The sequence below is a fragment of the Oncorhynchus kisutch genome, linkage group LG12, assembly GCF_002021735.2.
Source record: "Oncorhynchus kisutch isolate 150728-3 linkage group LG12, Okis_V2, whole genome shotgun sequence".
In the NCBI taxonomy this organism is placed as follows: Eukaryota; Metazoa; Chordata; class Actinopteri; order Salmoniformes; family Salmonidae; genus Oncorhynchus; species Oncorhynchus kisutch.
Window position 1 is genome coordinate 3,375,779 of NC_034185.2, and position 21,405 is coordinate 3,397,183.

The window sequence follows — 21,405 nt, forward strand, 5'->3', positions numbered from 1 at the left end:
CAGATCACTGTGAGGTACAGCTACCCGCTGCCTCTCATCGCCAGTGCGATCGAGTCACTGCTTGGGGCGCAATTCTTCACAACATTCTTCGAAAAATTGGATCTCGGGAGCGCTTACAACCTGGTGCGTAGCCGGGAGGGGGACGAGTGGAATACGGCATTTAGTACCACCTCAGGGCACTATGAGTACCTCATCATGCCGTACGGGTTGATGAATGCTCCATCAATCTTCTCCATTCGTTTTCCAGGCCTTTGTAGATTAGATTTTCCGGGACCTGCACGGGCAGGGTGTAGTGGTGTATATCGACAACATTCTGATATACTCTGCTACACTCGCCGAGCATGTGTCCCTGGTGCGCAGCATGCTTGGTCGACTGTTGGAACATGACCTGTACATCAAGGCTGAGAAATGCCTGTTTTTCCAACAGTCCGTCTCCTTCCTAGGGTACTGCATTTCCACTTCAGAGGTAGAGCTGGACAGTGACTGCATTACAGCCGTGCGTAATTGGCAGACTCCCACCACAGTAAAGAAAGTGCAGCGGTTTCTAGGGTTTGCCAGAGGTTATCCGGGGTTTTGGTCAGGTAGCGGCTCCCATTACCTCACTGCTGAATGGGGGACCGGTGCGTTTGCAGTGGTCGGCTGAGGCGGACAGGGCTTTTGGTCAGCTGAGAGCTCTGTTTACCTCGGTTCCCGTGCTGGCTCATCCTGATCCCTCTTGGCGTTCATAGTGGAGGTGGACGCGTCCGAGGCTTGGATAGGAGCCGTGCTCTCTCAGCGCTTGGGTACGCCACCAAAGCTCCGCCCCTGTGCCTTCTTTTCGAAGAAGCTCAGCCCGGCGGAGCGAAAATATGACTAAGGGGACCTGGAGTTGTTGACTGTCGTCAAGGCTTTGAAGGCGTGGAGATATTGGCTTGAGGGGGCTAAACACCCTTTTCCATCTGGACGGACCACCGCAATCTGGAGTACATCCGGGCGGTGAGGAGACTGAACCCTCGTCAGGCCATGTTCTTTACCCTTTTTGTTTTCACTCTGTCCTTCAGACCAGGTTCCCAGAACGCGATCTATGACACAGAGGAGCAGTCCATGGATCCCACTCCCATACTCCCGGCTTCTTGCCTGGTGGCACCGGTAGGATGGGAGGTGGACCCGGACATCGAGCAGGCATAACATACAGAGCCCACTCCTCTCCAGTGTCCAGCTGGGAGTCTGTACGTGCCCTCTTCTGTCCGCGGAGGATCCACACGTCACCCTCCTCTGGTCATCCTGGCATCGGTCGGACGGTGCGTTGCCTTAGTGGGAAGTACTGGTGGTCCACCTTGGCTAAGGACGTGAGGGTTTATGTTTCCTCCTGCTCGGTGTGCACCCAGTGCAAGGCTCCAAGGCACCTGCCCAGAGGGAAGTTACAACCCCTTACCCGTTCCACAACGGCCGTGGTCGCACCTGTCGGTGGACTTCCTGACAGATCTTCCTCCTATACAGGGCAACACCACGATCCTGGTCGTTGTGGATTGGTTTTCTAAGTCCTGCAGTCTCCTCCCTTTACCCAGTCTCCCTGTTCACACACGTCTTCCGGCACTACGGGGTGCCTGAGGACATAGTATCTGATCGAGGTCCCCAGTTCACGTCAAGGTTCTGGAGGGCGTTCATGGAACGTCTCGGGGTCTTGGTCAACCTTACCTCAGGTTTTCACCCCGAGAGTAAAGGGCAGGTGGAGAGAGTAAACCAGGATGTGGGTAGGTTTCTGCGGTCTTAATGCCAGGACCGGCCGGGGGAGTGGGCGGCGTTCATACCCTGGGCAGAGATGGCCCAGAACTCAATCCGCCACTCTTCTACCAACCTCTCCCCTTTCCAATGCGTACTGGGGTACCAGCCGGTTCTGGCACCGTGGCATCAGAGCCAGATCGAGGCTCCTGCGGTGGACGACTGGTTTAAGCGCTCGGAGGAGACTTGGGACGCCGCTCATGTGAACCTTCAGCGGGCAGTGAGGCATCAGAAAGCCAGCGCAGACCGCCACCGCAGTGACCAAGGTCTGGCTCTCGACTCGAAACCTGCCCCTCCACCTGCCCTGCCGGAAGCTGGGTGCTCGGTTTGTGGGGCCATTCAAAGTCCTGAGGAGAATAAACGAAGTTTGTAACAGTTTACAGCTTCTCCCAGATTACCATATTAACTCCTCGTTCCATGTGTCTCTCCTCAGGCCGGTGGTGGCTGGTCCACTCCAGGAGTATTAACTCCTCGTTCCATGTGTCTCTCCTCAGGCCGGTGGTGGCTGGTCCACTCCAGGAGTATTAACTCCTCGTTCCATGTGTCTCTCCTCAGGCCGGTGGTGGCTGGTCCACTCCAGGAGTATTAACTCCTCGTTCCATGTGTCTCTCCTCAGGCCGGTGGTGGCTGGTCCACTCCAGGAGTATTAACTCCTCGTTCCATGTGTCTCTCCTCAGGCCGGTGGTGGCTGGTCCACTCCAGGAGTATTAACTCCTCGTTCCATGTGTCTCTCCTCAGGCCGGTGGTGGCTGGTCCACTCCAGGAGTATTAACTCCTCGTTCCATGTGTCTCTCCTCAGGTCGGTGGTAGCTGGTCCACTCCAGGAGTATTAACTCCTCGTTCCATGTGTCTCTCCTCAGGCCGGTGGTGGCTGGTCCACTCCAGGAGTATTAACTCCTCGTTCCATGTGTCTCTCCTCAGGCCGGTGGTAGCTGGTCCACTCCAGGAGTATTAACTCCTCGTTCCATGTGTCTCTCCTCAGGCCGGTGGTGGCTGGTCCACTCCAGGAGTATTAACTCCTCGTTCCATGTGTCTCTCCTCAGGCCGGTGGTAGCTGGTTCACTCCAGGAGTATTAACTCCTCGTTCCATGTGTCTCTCCTCAGGCCGGTGGTAGCTGGTCCACTCCAGGAGTCTAAGGTTGTATCTGACGGCTGGTATCTGACGATTGGTATCTGACGGCTGGTATCTGACGGCTGGTATCTGACGGCTGGTATCTGACGGCTGGTATCTGAAGGCTGGTATCTGACGGCTGGTATCTGACGGCTGGTATCTGAAGGCTGGTATCTGACGGTTGGTATTTTGGTACCGGGTTTTGTTATTATTCCTGTTTATGTCGTGGTACCGGTATTTTTCCAGCACCATAGTATGTTGTTTTTCTTGTATTAAATACCTTGTCCACGCATCTCAGCTCTCCTGCGCCTGACTCCTTTCACCAGTTACCCACAGCCTTGACAGTAAGTCTACATGTGAGAAATAAAACCTGATTTGATGATTTGAAATCAATCATGCAATCGAGCGAGGAGATGGAAGCTGCACGTCCTTTTGAAAAACAGACACAGCTCAAAAACCACATGGGATTCTGGGAATAATGTCACTGGTTAGAGGACACATCACTGGTTAGAGGACACATCACTGGTTAGAGGACACATCACTGGTTAGAGGACACATCACTGGTTAGAGGACACATCACTGGTTAGAGGACACATCACTGGTTAGAGGACACATCACTGGTTAGAGGACACATTTGGGATCTGGGATCTGGGATCTGGGAATAATGTGTACATCACTGGTTAGAGGACACATTTGGAGAAGACGACAAGCTCCATTTTTTAAAGTGTTGCATTTTGATTCAAATAGGTCACCACTATGCTCCACGGAATCTTGGAATAACCTAGACATGGTTGGTTAGACGAGAGCTTGTAGAAGGCTTATATCTATGTTTTGGAATCACCTAGACATGGTTGGTTAGAGGAGAACTTGTAGAAGGCTTCTGTCTATGTTGTGGAATGGAGGCTGTTGAGTTTGGGAGGATGTCATCGCGGAAAAGAGAACAAACCACTTTTTCTGTGATTGGCTGCAATTTAAAATACTAGTTTGGTTGTCAGATCGGTATATTGGTGTGTGGCCAGCCACTTTCACAGCGAGACCACCCAAAATTATTTTACATTTACATTGTAGTCCTTCAGCAGACTCTCTTATCCAGAGCCACTACAGTAGTGAGTCATTTAACAGACTCTCTTATCCAGAGCCACTACAGTAGTGAGTCATTTAACATACTCTCTGATCCAGAGCCACTACAGTAGTGAGTCATTTAGCAGACTCTCTGATCCAGAGCCACTACAGTAGTGAGTCATTTAGCAGACTCTCTTATCCAGAGCCACTACAGTAGTGAGTCATTTAACAGACTCTCAGCCACTACAGTAGTGAGTCATTTAGCAGACTCTCTGATCCAGAGTCACTACAGTAGTGAGTCATTTAGCAGACTCTCTGATCCAGAGTCACTACAGTAGTGAGTCATTTAGCAGACTCTCTTATCCAGAGTCACTACAGTAGTGAGTCATTTAACAGACTCTCTGATCCAGAGCCACTACAGTAGTGAGTCATTTAACAGACTCTCAGCCACTACAGTAGTGAGTCATTTAGCAGACTCTCTGATCCAGAGTCACTACAGTAGAGAGTAATTTAGCACACAGGACAAAACATTATGAACACCCGCTTTTTCCATGACACAGACTGACCAGGTGATTCCAGGTGAAAGATATGATCCCTTATTGATGTCACTTGTTAAATCCACTTCAATTAGTGTAGATGAAGTGGAGGAGACGGGTTAAAGGAGCATTTTTAAGCCTTGAGACAATTGGGACATGGATTGTGTACGTGTCATTCAGAGGGTGAATGGGCAAGACAAGAAATGTAAGTGCCTTTGAACGGGGTATGGTAGTAGGTGTCAAGTGCACCGGTTTGTGTCAAGAACTGCACCGCTGCTGGGTTTTTCGCGCTCAAAGTTTCTTGTGTGTATCAAGAATGGTCCACCACCCAGACAACTTGACACAACTGTGGGAAACATTCGAGTCAATATGGACCAGCATCCCTGTGGAACATTTTCCACACCTTGTAGTCCCATGCCCCGACAAATTGAGGACAGAAAGGGGATGCACCTCAATATTAAGAAGGTGTTCCTAATGTTTTGTACACTAAGTGTATTTCTCACTAGTTTAAACATTTTGAGATTTTTTTAAAATGCTCTAACGCTCTAGAAATAACAACCCCCCTAGAGACTGTACAGCAGCACATTCATTTGACTTCACTACTATAACAGACTTTCAAAGGTCATTTACTCAATAAAATCAGGCAGGATGGAACAAATTGGCAACGTCAGCAACCGCCTTCAACATGTGGTACAGCTGCCTGGCATCTCGATACAACGGCGCTGCACTGGTCAATGGTCATTCGCACCAGCTTGTCGTTACGTTAGCTAATTGGCATGTCACGGTGACATCCAGAAGGTAACCAATACCACTAGTTATTTCTCCCATTAAAATAAACCTCACCTTCTTTTACAAGTTTTAACTAGAGCCATGCTGCTGCTGTTGCCAGCTAGCCACTATAAAATAGCTAGCTGGGAAGGGCTCATCAGGATGACTGACTGAACTAGCTAGCTGGGAAGGGCTCGTCAGGATGACTGACTGAACTAGCTAGCTGGGAAGGGCTCGTCAGGACGACTGACTGAACTAGCTAGCTGGGAAGGGCTCATCAGGATGACTGACTGAACTAGCTAGCTGGGAAGGGCTCGTCAGGACGACTGACTGAACTAGCTAGCTGGGAAGGGCTCATCAGGCTGACTGACTGAACTAGCTAGCTGGGAAGAGCTCATCAGGCTGACTGACTGAACTAGCTAGCTGGGAAGGGCTCATCAGGATGACTGACTGAACCGAATCAATTCCTCTCTACACTCGACTCTCAGCTGAGCGACATCCGTCATCAATTTGGGCACCAGGCATGTCCGTATTGCCTCTCCCTTGAATCCTGGATTGAATTGAAACCCTTCCCTTAGTTGCTGTGGTGAGTGGCCAACTGAAATCTATCCCTGGGTTGCTGCTGTGGAGTAGTGAGACAGCGTGACCAACTAAAAGTTTTCCCTGGGTTGTGTCGTTGTGTATTGAGGGACAACTAAAAAAGTTTCCCTGGGTTGCTGTGAGGGCCAACTGAAAAGCTATCCCGGGGTTGCTGTGAAGGCCAACTAAAAGCTTTCCCTGGGTTGATGCTCTCGTGTCTCACCTGTATAGCAGCTGTTCCGTGCTGTGGAATGTTCAAGATGTTGACGTGCAGCGCTAGGGGAAAGGGAACCTTGGGAACCAATAGAAACAGATCAGACTCCACAAACAGCATATTAGGAGCTGGGAGATAAAAACCTGTTTTTCACAGGAACTTCTATCCAAAGCGAGCGAAGGGGGGGGGGGGGGGGGGGGGGGGGGGGGGGGGGTGAGAGCGTGGACTCACCCTATGGTCCGGAATATAAGGGTAGGTGCCCGTGAGGAGGGAGAGGGGAGGGAGAGGGGAGTGGTGATGGAAGCCCACGTTGTGGTGGTTGGCCTTGGCGTAACCGGGGGCGATGGAGTGGGAGGAGTGCTGAAGGTAACCCTCCTGCTCCACCTTCCTACGCATCGTAGAGTTCCAATGGTTCTTAATGGCATTATCAGTTCTGGGGAGGGAGGGAGGGAGGGATGGAGGGAGGGAGAGAGAGAGAGAGAGAGAGAGAGAGAGAGAGAGAGAGAGAGAGAGAGAGAGAGAGAGAGAGAGAGAGAGAGAGAGAGAGAGAGAGAGATTTTGAAAAAGAGAGAGAGAGTCGCACACATTCAGCCATTCTAAAGTTGTTATTGATATACTGTAAGTTCTGAGCAACTACAATCACTCTCTCTCTATCTCTCTCTCTTCCTCCACCCCACACCCCCACCCTTCTTTCTCTCTCTTCCTCCACCCCCCACCCCCCACCCCCCACCCTTCTTTCTCTCTCTTCGTACCTGCCAGGCAGCAGTTTGGCGATCTCGGCCAGGTGGTGTCCCAGTTACTCCTCCTCTCTCCTCTCTCCCTCTCTCTCCCACCCTCCCTCCTCTCTCCCACCCTCTCTGTACCTGCCAGGCAGGTTTGGCGATCTCGGTCCAGCGGTTGCCTAGTTTCTCCTCCTCTCTCTCTCTCTCCCTCCTCTCTCCCTCTCTCCCTCCCTCCCTCCTCTCTCCCACCCTCTCTGTACCTGCCAGGCAGAAGTTTGGCAATCTCGGCCCAGTGGTTTCCCAGTTTCTCCTCCTCTCTCTCTCCCTCCCTCTCTCCTCTCTCTCTCTCTCTCTCTCCCTCCCTCTCTCCTCTCTCTCTCTATCTCTCACTCCCTCCCTCCTCTCTCCCTCTCTCTCCGTACCTTCCAGGCAGCAGTTTAGCGATCTCGGCCCAGCGGTTGCCCAGTTTCTCGTGGGCCTGGTAGATGATCTGATCCTCTTCCTCGGTCCAGGAAGTCTTCTTCACCTCAGGGTTCAGGTGGTTGTGCCAGCGCTCTCTGCATTGCTTCCCTATCCGACCCTTCAGATGCTTGGCGATTACGGACCAACGCTTGGCTCCATACTTCTGGACTAGTTCAATCACCTGAGGGAGGGTGGAGGAGGGAGAGAGGGAGAGGGAGAGAGGGGAGGGAGTGGGGGGAGGGAGATAGGGAGAGGGAGAGAGGAGAGGGAGCGGGGGGGAGGGAGATAGGGAGAGGGAGAGAGGGGAGGGAGAGGGAGAGAGGGGAGGGAGATAGGGAGAGAGGGGAGGGAGCAGGGGGGAGGGAGATAGGGAGAGGAAGAGAGGGAAGGGAGTGGGGGGAGGGAGATAGGGAGAGGGAGAGAGGAGAGGGAGCGGGGGGAGGGAGATAGGGAGAGAGGAGAGGGAGAGAGGAGAGGGAGCGGGGGGGAGGGAGATAGGGAGAGGGAGAGAGGAGAGGGAGCGGGGGGGGAGGGAGATAGGGAGAGAGGAGAGGGAGAGAGGGGAGGGAGAGGGGGGGGGGGAGATAGGGAGAGGGAGAGAGGGGAGGGAGAGAGGGGAGGGAGAGAGGGGAGGGAGCGGGGGGGAGGAAGTGAAAGGGGGAAAGAGAGAAAACAACAGTCTATTAGTCTTTGTCCATTTTCAGGAACCATTCAAAAGTGAACAATACTTCTCAGCTCCTCGTTCCCTTAGTCAACCCTATCCCCCCTCCTTGTCTGCTCTTCTCAGCCCCTCGTTCCCTTAGTCAACCCTATCCCCCCTCCTTGTCTGCTCTTCTCAGTCCCTCGTTCCCTTAGTCAACCCTATCCCCCCTCCTTGTCTGCTCTTCTCAGCCCCTCGTTCCCTTAGTCAACCCTATCCCCCCTCCTTGTCTGCTCTTCTCAGCCCCTCGTTCCCTTAGTCAACCCTATCCCCCCTCCTTGTCTGCTCTTCTCAGCCCCTCGTTCCCTTAGTCAACCCTATCCCCCCTCCTTGTCTGCTCTTCTCAGCCCCTCGTTCCCTTAGTCAACCCTATCCCCCCTCCTTGTCTGCTCTTCTCCTTCTCTCCCTTTTGAAATCTCTTGCTAGTGTTATGGAGGGAGTTTCCACCGTTAGCCTCTTTGCTAATCATTACCTCCTAGCTTCTGGATGTGTGTGTGTGTGTGTGTGTGCGCAGAAGAATAACTGTAGAACTGTCACTTTCAGCTAATAATATGCAGTGACAAGTTATCTACTCAGTGCAGGTCAACAACACTTCTCAGTCAAACACTTATAGGGGAAAGGGTTTTGGATATAGACCTATGGAGATCTGTTATGGCTCCAATCGTAGTAAATAAGATTTTGTTCTTAACTGACTTGCCTACTTAAATAAAGGTTCAATAAAAAAAAAATATATATATATATATATATGGTTCTAGAAGAGTTCTCTTAATGTAAGGTTCTAAAAGGGTTCTGTAAAGTTCAGTAAGGTTCTAAAAGGGTTCTTTAAAGTTCAGTAAGGTTCTGAAAGTGTTCTATATGTTCTGTAAGATTCTAAAAGGGTTCTGTAATGTTCGGTAAGATTCTAAAAGGGTTCTGTAATGTTCAGTAAGGTTCTGAAAGGGTTCTGTAATGTTCAGTAAGGTTCTGAAAGGGTTCTGTAATGTTTGGTAAGATTCTAAAAGGGTTCTGTAATGTTCGGTAAGGTTCTGAAAGGGTTCTGTAAGGTTCTGAAAGGGTTCTGTAATGTTCGGTAAGATTCTAAAAGGGTTCTGTAATGTTCGGTAAGGTACTGAAAGGGTTCTGTAATGTTCAGTAAGGTTCTGAAAGGGTTCTGTAATGTTCGGTAAGATTCTAAAAGGGTTCTGTAATGTTCAGTAAGGTTCTGAAAGGGTTCTGTAATGTTCAGTAAGGTTCTGAAAGGGTTCTGTAATGTTCAGTAAGGTTCTGAAAGGGTTCTGTAATGTTCGGTAAGGTTCTGAAAGGGTTCTGTAATGTTCGGTAAGATTCTAAATTATTATTATCAAGATTATCCACCTTGAATAAACGCTTGGAGGTAAACGACAATAGCAGTGGTGTCGTCTACGGCGATACGGATATCACTTGTGAATCCCAATGCTGCTCTGTCATTTAGCTATTTGCGTTTTACAGGTTGTGGTTGTTGTGGATGGCTGTTCACAAATATATGTATATGTGTATTTTAATCCATAAGTGTTGAATTCAAGAAGTTTAAGATGCCTATAATTAATGTTTTTGCGACCAGCCGGGGAAAAATGGGATCTTGCCCCACCCCTTGTTCAGTCATCCATCCAGTAACCCCCTCCCCTCTCCCCCTGCTCAGTAATCCCCTCCCCTTGTTCAGTCATCCACCCAGTAACCCCCTCCCCTCATTCAGTCATCCATCCAGTAACCCTCTTCCCTCTTCCCCCTCCCCCTGCTCAGTAACCCCCTCCCCTCATTCAGTCATCCATCCAGTAACCCCCTCCCCTCTTCCCTCTTCCCCCTCCCCCTGCTCAGTAACCCCCTCCCCTCATTCAGTCATCCACCCAGTAACCCCCTCCCCTCATTCAGTCATCCATCCAGTAACCCCCTCCCCTCTTCCCTCTTCCCCCTCCCCCTGCTCAGTAACCCCTTCCCCTATTCCCTCTTCCCCCTCCCCCTGCTCAGTAACCCCCTCCCCTCATTCAGTCATTCATCCAGTAAACCCCTCCCCTCATTCCGCCAGGGAAAAATGGGCTCTTGCGACCAGTGGACAGCCAGGGAAAAATGGGCTCTTGCGACCAGTGGACAGCCAGGGAAAAATGGGCTCTTGCGACCAGTGGACAGCCAGGGAAAAATGGGCTCTTGGGACCAGTGGACAGCCAGGGAAAAATGGGCTCTTGCAACAGCTACATAGTGCTGATCAAATCCTATGGAATAAAAGTTTGAGGGAGTTCCTCCGTTCTTAACTCCTCGGTGACATTGTGCGCCACAATTCCATACTGTCAAAAACGGGTTTAATTTAAGACCACAAGCGGGGCTTTTTATTGCTCAATCTAAATTATGCTGATTCCCGCAAAAAAACGGACACATGCTCAAAACTCACACACTCTTCATAGACTTAAACATCAGCAAATTATCAAGAGATCAACGTGTCACCAACAAAAACTGACTGAACTCCACTGCGTGGTAGTTTTGGGGTTATGCTCAGGTGAAACAGTTTGGCTAATCTATATTTCCAAGTCCTATTCTTGATGATCAAGGAGTATTAAATTAATTAAATTTACTGGAAATCTGACAGGCTTTGTTTTATTATGTAAAGATATAGAGATATAGATATAGAGCCTAATTGTATCATTAGCTGTAGCAGAAAGCAATGGGTTAGTAGAAGCCTACATAAACAACCCATAAAGTAAAATGCAATATCTATTTTTAATGCAACATCTACATTTCTGGCCAGCTATGTAAACTCTAACATAGATTAATCCTGCAATAGATGTGGTTCAATTGGTAATATTAATCTTGTCTTCATCTAATGCCTCTCAAAGGGGAAGTAATCTAAAAGTAACTGAATGTAATCAGATTACATTATTGAATTTGGGGTAATCCAAAAAATGACATTACTGATTGCAATTTTGGACAGATAACTAGTAACTGTAACAGATTACATTTAAAAGGTTACCTGCCCACACCTACTGAAATGGTTCTATAAAATATTCCTATACGTTTCTGTAAGGGTTCTTTAAGGTTCTCTATAACATTCCTATACGTTTCTGTTCTTTAAGATTCTTACCTATACGTTTCTGTTCTTTAAGGTTCTCTATAACATTCCTATACGTTTTTGTAAAGGTTCTATAAGGTTCTCTATAACATTCCTATACGTTTCTGTAAGGGTTCTTTAAGGTTCTATATAACATTCCTATACGTTTCTGTAAGGGTTCTTTAAGGTTCTCTATAACATTCCTATACGTTTCTGTAAGGGTTCTTTAAGGTTCTATATAACATTCCTATACGTTTCTGTAAGGGTTCTTTAAGGTTCTATATAACATTCCTATACGTTTCTGTAAGGGTTCTTTAAGGTTCTATATAACATTCCTATACATTTCTGTAAGGGTTCTTTAAGGTTCTATGAGGTCGTGTTCTTACTCTCTGGTCCTCCTCCTTGGTCCAGGGTCCTTTGATGAGTTCAGGGTTGAGAACCTTCTGCCAGCGGTGCTGACACTGCATATCTGTACGGTTCTATGTGAGAGCAGACACATTGTTATTAAGGGAATGTGAATGACAGCATACACACTGGCTATTAAGGGAATGACAGCAGACACACTGGTTATTAAGGGAATGAGAATGACAGCAGACACACTGGTTATTAAGGGAATGTGAATGACAGCAGACACACTGGTTATTAAGGGAATGTGAATGACAGCAGACACACTGGTTATTAAGGGAATGTGAATGACAGCAGACACACTGGTTATTAAGGGAATGTGAGCAGACACACTGGTTATTAAGGGAATGAGAATGACAGCAGACACACTGGTTATTAAGGGAATGTGAATGACAGCAGACACACTGGTTATTAAGGGAATGTGAATGACAGCAGACACACTGGTTATTAAGGGAATGTGAATGACAGCAGACACACTGGTTATTAAGGGAATGTGAGCAGACACACTGGTTATTAAGGGAATGAGAATGACAGCAGACACACTGGTTATTAAGGGAATGTGAATGACAGCAGACACACTGGTTATTAAGGGAATGTGAATGACAGCAGACACACTGGTTATTAAGGGAATGTGAATGAGAGGAGAGACACTGGTTATTAAGGGAATGAGAGCAGGGACACTGGTTATTAAGGGAATGTGAATGAGAGCAGCAGACACACTGGTTATTAAGGGATTGTGAATGACAGCAGACACACTGGTTATTAAGGGAATGTGAATGACAGCAGACACACTGGTTATTAAGGGAATGAGAATGACAGCAGACACACTGGTTATTAAGGGAATGTGAATGACAGCAGACACACCGGTTATTAAGGGAATGAGAATGACAGCAGACACACTGGTTATTCAGGGAATGTGAATGACAGCAGACACACTGGTTATTAAGGGAATGTGAATGACAGCAGACACACTGGTTATTAAGGGAATGACAGCAGACACACTGGTTATTAAGGGAATGAGAGCAGACAGACTGGTTATTAAGGGAATGTGAATGACAGCAGACACACTGGTTATTCAGGGAATGTGAATGACAGCAGACACACTGGTTATTAGGGGAATGACAGCAGACAGACTGGTTATTAAGGGAATGAGAATGACAGCAGACACACTGGTTATTCAGGGAATGTGAATGACAGCAGACACACTGGTTATTAAGGGAATGACAGCAGACACACTGGTTATTAAGGGAATGACAGCAGACACACTGGTTATTAAGGTAATGAGAGCAGACACACTGGTTATTAAGGGAATGTGAATGACAGCAGACACACCGGTTATTCAGGGAATGTGAATGACAGCAGACACACTGGTTATTAAGGGAATGACAGCAGACAGACTGGTTATTAAGGGAATGTGAATGACAGCAGACACACTGGTTATTAAGGGAGTGTGAATGACAGCAGACACACTGGTTATTAAGGGAATGTGAATGACAGCAGACACACTGGTTATTAAGGGAATGAGAATGACAGCAGACACACTGGTTATTAAGGGAATGTGAATGACAGCAGACACACTGGTTATTAAGGGAATGTGAATGACAGCAGACACACTGGTTATTAAGGGAATGTGAGCAGACACACTGGTTATTAAGGGAATGTGAATGACAGCAGACACACTGGTTATTAAGGGAGTGTGAATGACAGCAGACACACTGGTTATTAAGGGAATGTGAATGACAGCAGACACACTGGTTATTAAGGGAATGTGAATGACAGCAGACACACTGGTTATTAAGGGAATGTGAATGACAGCAGACACACTGGTTATTAAGGGAATGTTTATTTATTGAATAGCCTACCATCTCAGGAGTCTAAAGCCCTGTGAGTGACTGTCAGTGATCACTAATGTTTTATAAAATTGGTGCGACCAAATCGTGGGCTGGTGCCAACAACTGAAACAATGTAGAGGCTCCAGGGGGATATGTTAGTCTGAAATCATGTTCAGGGGTGTGATTTTTACATGTAGAGGCTCCAGGGGCATATGTTAGTCTGAAATCATGTTCAGGGGTGTGATTTTTAAATGTAGAGGCATATTTTAGTCAACGTGACTAAGACTTAATGATATTTTAGTCAACGTGACTAAGACTTAATGATATTTTAGTCAACGTGACAAAGACTTAATGATATTTTAGTCAACGTGACTAAGACTTAATGATATTTTAGTCAACGTGACTAAGACTTAATGATATTTTAGTCAACGTGACTAAGACTTAATGATATTTTAGTCAACGTGACTAAGACTTAATGATATTTTAGTCAACGTGACTAAGACTTAATGATATTTTAGTCAACGTGACTAAGACTTAATGATATTTTAGTCAACGTGACTAAGACTTAATGATATTTTAGTCAACATGACTAAGACTTAATGATATTTTAGTCAACATGACTAAGACTTAATGATATTTTAGTCAACATGACTAAGACTTAATGATATTTTAGTCAACATGACTAAGACTTAATGATATTTTAGTCAACATGACTAAGACTTAATGATATTTTAGTCAACGTGACTAAGACTTAATGATATTTTAGTCAACGTGACTAAGACTTAATGATATTTTAGTCAACGTGACTAAGACTCGACTCAACCCCAAAAATGGTGTCCAAATGAACACTGGTGTGTGTGTGTGCGCCTGCGTGCGTGCGCGTGTGTGTGTGTGTGTGTGTGCGCCTGCGTGTGTGTGTGTGTGTGTGTGTGTGTGTGTGTCTGTGTGTGTGTGTGTGTGTGTGTGCGCCTGCGTGCATGCGTGTGTGTGTGTGTGCCTGCGTGCGTGTGTGTGTGTGTGTGTGTGTGTGTGTGTGTGTGTGTGTGTGTGTGTGTGTGTGTGTGTGTGTGCAGGTGCACCGTAAATATAGGACCCTGCCCTCTAGCCGTGCAGAATGACTGATAGCCCGCCAAATCAGCCATTACCTATGCAAATACTCTGGAACACCTTAACTAATCCCTACCAACACACACACACTACCCTTCTCCGCAAAGTGTGTGTGTGTGTGCGCCTGCGTGTGTGCGTGTGTGTGTGTGTGTGTGTGTGTGTGTGTGTGTGTGTGTGTGTGTGTGTGTGTGTGTGTGTGTGTGTGTGTGTGTGTGTGTGTGTGTGTGTGTGTGTCTTACAGGTAGGAAGCTGGCGATGAGTTTCCAGTCCGAGGACCCATGATGTTCTACCAGCTTCTTCAACTTCTCATCCTGAAACAAACAAGCAAATGAAACGTAAAATAGTATTGTTTAAAACACTAAAACACAACAAATAATAATAATAAAACACTAAAAACTGAAACAATAAAATATTACAATACTGAACCACTGAAACACTAAACCACTGAAACACTAAACCACTGAACCACTGAAACACTGAACCACTGAAACACTAAACCACTGAAACACTGAAACACTGAACCACTGAAACACTGAAACACTGAAACACTAAACCACTGAAACACTAAACCACTGAACCACTGAAACACTAAACCACTGAAACACTAAACCACTGAAACACTAAACCACTGAAACACTAAACCACTGAACCACTGAAACACTAAACCACTGAAACACTAAACCACTGAAACACTAAACCACTGAAACACTAAACCACTGAAACACTAAACCACTGAACCACTGAAACACTAAACCACTGAAACCCTAAACCACTGAACCACTGAAACACTAAACCACTGAAACCCTAAACCACTGAACCACTGAAACACTAAACCACTGAAACACTAAACCACTGAACCACTGAAACACTAAACCACTGAAACACTAAACCACTGAAACACTAAACCACTGAAACACTAAACCACTGAAACACTAAACCACTGAAACACTAAACCACTGAAACACTAAACCACTGAACCACTGAAACACTAAACCACTGAAACCCTAAACCACTGAACCACTGAAACACTAAACCACTGAAACCCTAAACCACTGAACCACTGAAACACTAAACCACTGAAACACTAAACCACTGAACCACTGAAACACTAAACCACTGAAACACTAAACCACTGAAACACTAAACCACTGAAACACTAAACCACTGAAACACTAAACCACTGAAACACTAAACCACTGAAACACTAAACCACTGAACCACTGAAACACTAAACCACTGAAACACTAAACCACTGAAACACTAAACCACTGAAACACTAAACCACTGAAACACTAAACCACTGAAACACTGAAACACTGAAACACTAAACCACTGAAACACTGAAACACTGAAACACTAAACCACTGAAACACTGAAACACTAAACCACTGAAACACTAAACCACTGAAACACTGAAACACTAAACCACTGAAACACTGAAACACTGAAACACTAAACCAATGAAACACTAAACCACTGAAACACTAAACCACTGAACCACTGAAACACTAAACCACTGAAACACTGAAACACTGAAACACTAAACCACTGAACCACTAAACCACTGAAACACTGAAACACTGAAACACTAAACCAATGAAACACTAAACCACTGAAACACTAAACCACTGAAACACTAAACCACTGAAACACTGAAACACTAAACCACTGAAATACTAAACCACTGAACCACTGAAACACTAAACCACTGAAACACTGAAACACTAAATCACTTCCTGACCATTTAATGATGGATTCTAATGTCTCCTCTGGCCTTCCTGACCATTTAATGATGGGTTCTAATGTCTCCTCTGGCCTTCCTGACCATTTAATGATGGGTTCTAATGTCTCCTCTGGCCTTCCTGACCATTTAATAATGGGTTCTAATGTCTCCTCTGGCCTTCCTGACCATTTAATGATGGGTTCTAATGAAGTGAAGGATAAATATTGTCGGGGTTTTTAACAAGCACCTCATATCTGCTGGTTCTGTTGTTGATAATGGTGTGGCCCAGGCCTCTTATGTCATCTCTGTTACAGTCAGTTATGATATAGGCCCTCATGTGAACCTTTTTGACATTAAGCCTGTTTCTTAAACTGAGGTCTATAAAGCACTAAAGGCAATAGACACTAAAAAGTCTGCAGGTCCAGACAACCTGGACCCCCTACCTGTTAACAATAGCAACTGGTATTATTACTGAACCTGTGGCTCACATTTTCAACGTGAGTCTCTTGATCAATTCCATACCCTGCATTTAGAAATCAGCTTATGTCCTCCCACTGCTAAAGGGTGGAGATCCCTCAGATGCTAATAACTATCGTCCTCTCTCTAAACTCCCTATCCTGTCCCAAAGTATATGAATCCCTAGTGAACTCCCTATCCTGGACAAAGTCTATGAATCCCTAGTGAACTCCCTATCCTGGAAAAAGTCTATGAATCCCTAGTGAACTCCCTATCCTGGACAAAGTCTATGAACCCCTGGTGAACTCTCTATCCTGGACAAAGTCTATGAACCCCTGGTGAACTCTCTATCCTGGACAAAGTCTATGAATCCCTAGTGAACTCTCTATCCTGGACAAAGTCTATGAACCCCTGGTGAACTCTCTATCCTGGACAAAGTCTATGAACCCCTGGTGAACTCTCTATCCTGGACAAAGTCTATGAACCCCTAGTGAACTCCATATCCTGGCCCAAAGTCTATGAATCCCTAGTGAACTCCCAGTTTTAAAAAGTCTCCATTGAAAATAACCTACTGAGTGGGGTTCAGTCTGGCTTTAGATCGGGGCACTGCACCACAACTGCAGCTATGGCAGTGGCAAACGACATCATTAATGCACTTGATAAAAAGCAACGTTGTACTGCTCTGTTTGTGGATTTATCAAAAGGCCTTTGATTTAGTTGACCATGAATTGTTGCTAGCTGGACTCAGAAACATTGGTCTCGGTGAAGTTGGTTTAGGAACTAATCTTTCTGACAGAACACAATGTGTGTATACTGACAATCACAAGTCTATCTTTCTAGAGATTAATAGAGGTGTGCCCCAGGGTTCTATTTTAGCTCCTGTGTTGTTCTCAATGTTTATTCATGATTTGGGAAATGGGATGCAACCAGCTAAGTTCCATCTATATGCAGATGATACAGTCGTATATTCATGTGTTCCTCCTCTGGTTCAGGCTGTTGAAGAGCTGCAGGCCTCCCTTTATGGTGTCAAACTGGTCTTGAATGTAGAAACAACTAAATTCATGACCTTTACCAGAGTTAGAACTCTGCCAGAGAAGGTTAGCATTGTCACACCTGGTGGCTTATCCATTGAAAAAGTGTCATCCTACAAATACCTCGGTATCTGGTTGGATGACAAGTTGTCCTTTAAAGTTCATGTGGATAATCTTGTGAGGAAGCTTAAATTGAAATTGGGTTTTTATTTTTGTAATAAGGCTTGCTTCCCTCTTATGGCTAGAAAGAAGCTTGTTCAGGCCCCTTTTCTCTCTGTAATTGACTATGGCGTAGCAGTAGGTCGTCCTGTCCTGTCGTGTCCCTGTATAAATCGTTTATTTTTCGTTTTTTACATATTTTCTCCACATATCTCTTTGAAAACATTTTGCTAAACCCTAAGCTTCCAAATACTCTCCTGCAACCCGACTCACCCAATGTAGCTATTTTTCCTAAAGTATTTATATTTACTTCGGGACCCCTCAACTGAAGCTAGCCAGCTAACCAGCGGGTATGCTAGCGGTCTCCAGCTAACCGGTCATCAGCTAACCTGTAGTTCGGAAAGCTCTCGCCTGTTCGTACAACGCGACTTTAACCAGAGCACAACGGACCTATTTATTTTTCATCCCCGGATTCCCACCGCAAACGGAACATCTTTCAGCTGGATTTTTCAGCAACTAGCTATCTAGCTAAACCGCAACCTCGGATTACTCCTGGCTAGCGTTTCCACCCACTTAGCTTGAAGCTAGCCCGGCCGTAGCACCTGCGCTACCACCGTAGCATACTCCTGAGCTACAATACCCGGGCCCACGACCGGTCTACCGATGTCATCGCATGAAGAGGAATAAACAGACTCACCCCATCGCGACGTCCCCCAAAGGCTAACTCTCTAGCCCTCGCTATCTCCCTGCTTGCTAATTTGGCCTGCTAACTGCTAGCTTGTCCAGCTCCGGCCCGCTAACTGCTACCTTGTCAAGCCCGGGCCTACAAACTGTTAGCTTGTTAGCACAGGCCTGCTAACCGCCTGAATCGCCGCGTCTCAAACGCTCACCGGACCCATATTTACTTTCTATCTCTTTTGACTTTTAATTTGTTTATACCTTCCGGAAACCTGCCTCACCCAATGTGATACGGAATCGCTATTATTTTTTATTTATTTTTAGAACACACTCAAGAACCTCCAGAAGCTAACCAGCTAACTAGCTACAAGCTATTTAGTCATTGTTAGTTTTTTTTTTACCTGGATAACACTCGCCAGGCCAGCTTCCCTGCCCCATCCACCGCTGCCCCCTGGACACTGATCTCTTGGCTACATAGCTGATGCACGCTGGACTGTCCATTAATCACGGTACTCCATTCTGCTTGTTTGTTCTATCTGTTGGCCCCGTTGCCTAGTCTACGCCATTTTACCTGCTGTTGTTGTGCTAGCTGATTAGCTGTTGTCTCACCTACTGTTTTAGCTAGCTTTCCCAATTCAACACCTGTGATTACTGTATGCCTCGCTGTATGTCTCTCTCAAATGTCAATATGCCTTGTATACTGTTGTTCAGGTTAGTTATCATTGTTTTAGTTCACAATGGAGCCCCTAGTTCCACTCTTCACGCCCCTGATAACTCCTTTGTCCCACCTCCCACACATGCGGTGACCTCACCCATTACTACCAGCATGTCCAGAGATACAACCTCCCTCATCATCACCCAGTGCCTGGGCTTACCTCCGCTGTACCCGCACCCCACCATACCCCTGTCTGCGCATTATGCCCTGAATATATTCTACCATGCCCAGAAACCTGCTCCTCTTATTCTCTGTCCCCAACGCTCTAGGCGACCAGTTTTGATAGCCTTTAGCCGCACCCTCATACTACTCCTTCTCTGTTCCGCGGGTGATGTGGAGGTAAACCCAGGCCCTGCATGTCCCCAGGCACCCTCATTTGTTGACTTCTGTGATCGAAAAAGCCTTGGTTTCATGCATGTCAACATCAGAAGCCTCCTCCCTAAGTTTGTTTTACTCACTGCTTTAGCACACTCTGCTAACCCTGATGTCCTTGCTGTGTCTGAATCCTGGCTCAGGAAGGCCACCAAAAATTCAGAGATTTCCATACCCAACTATAACATCTTCCGTCAAGATAGAACTGCCAAAGGGGGCGGAGTTGCAGTTTACTGCAGAGAAAGCCTGCAAAGTAATGTCATACTTTCCAGGTCCATACCCAAACAGTTCGAACTACTAATTTTGAAAATTACTCTCTCCAGAAATAAGTCTCTCACGGTTGCCGCCTGCTACCGACCCCCCTCAGCTCCCAGCTGTGCCCTGGACACCATTTGTGAATTGATCGCCCCCCATCTAGCTTCAGAGTTTGTTCTGTTAGGTGACCTAAACTGGGATATGCTTAGCACCTCGCCAGTCCTACAATCTAAGCTAGATGCCCTCAATCTCACACAAATCATCAAGGAACCCACCAGGTACAACCCTAACTCTGTAAACAAGGGCACCCTCATAGACGTCATCCTGACCAACTGGCCCTCCAAATACACCTCCGCTGTCTTCAACCAGGATCTCAGCGATCACTGCCTCATTGCCTGTATCCGCTACGGAGCCGCAGTCAAACGACCACCCCTCATCACTGTCAAACGCTCCCTAAAACACTTCTGTGAGCAGGCCTTTCTAATCGACCTGGCCCGGGTATCCTGGAAGGACATTGACCTCATCCCGTCAGTTGAGGATGCCTGGTCATTCTTTAAAAGTAACTTCCTCACCATTTTAGATAAGCATGCTCCGTTCAAAAAATGCAGAACTAAGAACAGATACAGCCCTTGGTTCACCCCAGACCTGACTGCCCTCGACCAGCACAAAAACATCCTGTGGCGGACTGCAATAGCATCGAATAGTCCCCGTGATATGCAACTGTTCAGGGAAGTCCGGAACCAATACACGCAGTCAGTCAGGAAAGCTAAGGCCAGCTTCTTCAGGCAGAAGTTTGCATCCTGTAGCTCCAACTCCAAAAAGTTCTGGGACACCGTGAAGTCCATGGAGAACAAGAGCACCTCCTCCCAGCTGCCCACTGCACTGAGGCTAGGTAACACGGTCACCACTGATAAATCCATGATTATCGAAAACTTGAATAAGCATTTCTCAACGGCTGGCCATGCCTTCCGCCTGGCTACTTCAACCTCGGCCAACAGCTCCGCCCCCCCCGCAGCTCCTCGCCCAAGCCTCTCCAGGTTCTCCTTTAACCAAACACAGATAGCAGATGTTCTGAAAGAGCTGCAAAATCAAATCAAGAGTCGGCTTTCTATTCCGCAACAAAGCCTCCTTCACTCACGCCGCCAAGCTTACCCTAGCAAAACTGACTATCCTACCGATCCTCGACTTCGGTGATGTCATCTACAAAATGGCTTCCAACACTCTACTCAGCAAACTGGATGCAGTCTATCACAGTGCCATCCGTTTCGTCACTAAAGCACCTTATACCACCCACCACTGCGACTTGTATGCTCTAGTCGGCTGGCCCTCGCTACATATTCGTCGCCAGACCCACTGGCTCCAGGTCATCTACAAGTCCATGCTAGGTAAAGCTCCGCCTTATCTCAGCTCACTGGTCACGATGGCAACACCCATCCGTAGCACGCGCTCCAGCAGGTGTATCTCACTGATCATCCCTAAAGCCAACACCTCATTTGGCCTCCTTTCGTTCCAGTACTCTGCTGCCTGTGACTGGAACGAATTGCAAAAATCGCTGAAGTTGGAGACTTTTATCTCCCTCACCAACTTCAAACATCCGCTATCTGAGCAGCTAACCGATCGCTGCAGCTGTACATAGTCTATTCGTAAATAGCCCACCCTTTCTCACCTACCTCATCCCCATACTGTTTTTATTTATTTACTT

At 46.8% G+C, this 21,405-nt stretch overlaps 1 protein-coding gene across 4 annotated transcripts in view; it reads right to left on the bottom strand.

Annotated features, from left to right (window-relative positions):
* The window catches only part of myb (v-myb avian myeloblastosis viral oncogene homolog), a 69,220-nt gene that overhangs the window by 29,087 nt on the left and 18,728 nt on the right, over nt 1–21,405 (bottom strand). For 3 of the 4 annotated variants that reach the window (XM_031836731.1, XM_031836730.1, XM_031836732.1), the window contains exons 3-7: nt 14,554–14,625; nt 11,357–11,449; nt 7,176–7,396; nt 6,263–6,464; nt 6,041–6,109 (exon numbers count right to left, since the gene is read on the bottom strand). In XM_031836731.1, coding sequence (XP_031692591.1) covers nt 6,041–6,109; nt 6,263–6,464; nt 7,176–7,396; nt 11,357–11,449; nt 14,554–14,625 — 657 coding nt within the window. The remainder of the gene's footprint in view (nt 1–6,040; nt 6,110–6,262; nt 6,465–7,175; nt 7,397–11,356; nt 11,450–14,553; nt 14,626–21,405) is intronic. The other variant, XM_031836733.1, reaches the window with a different exon arrangement.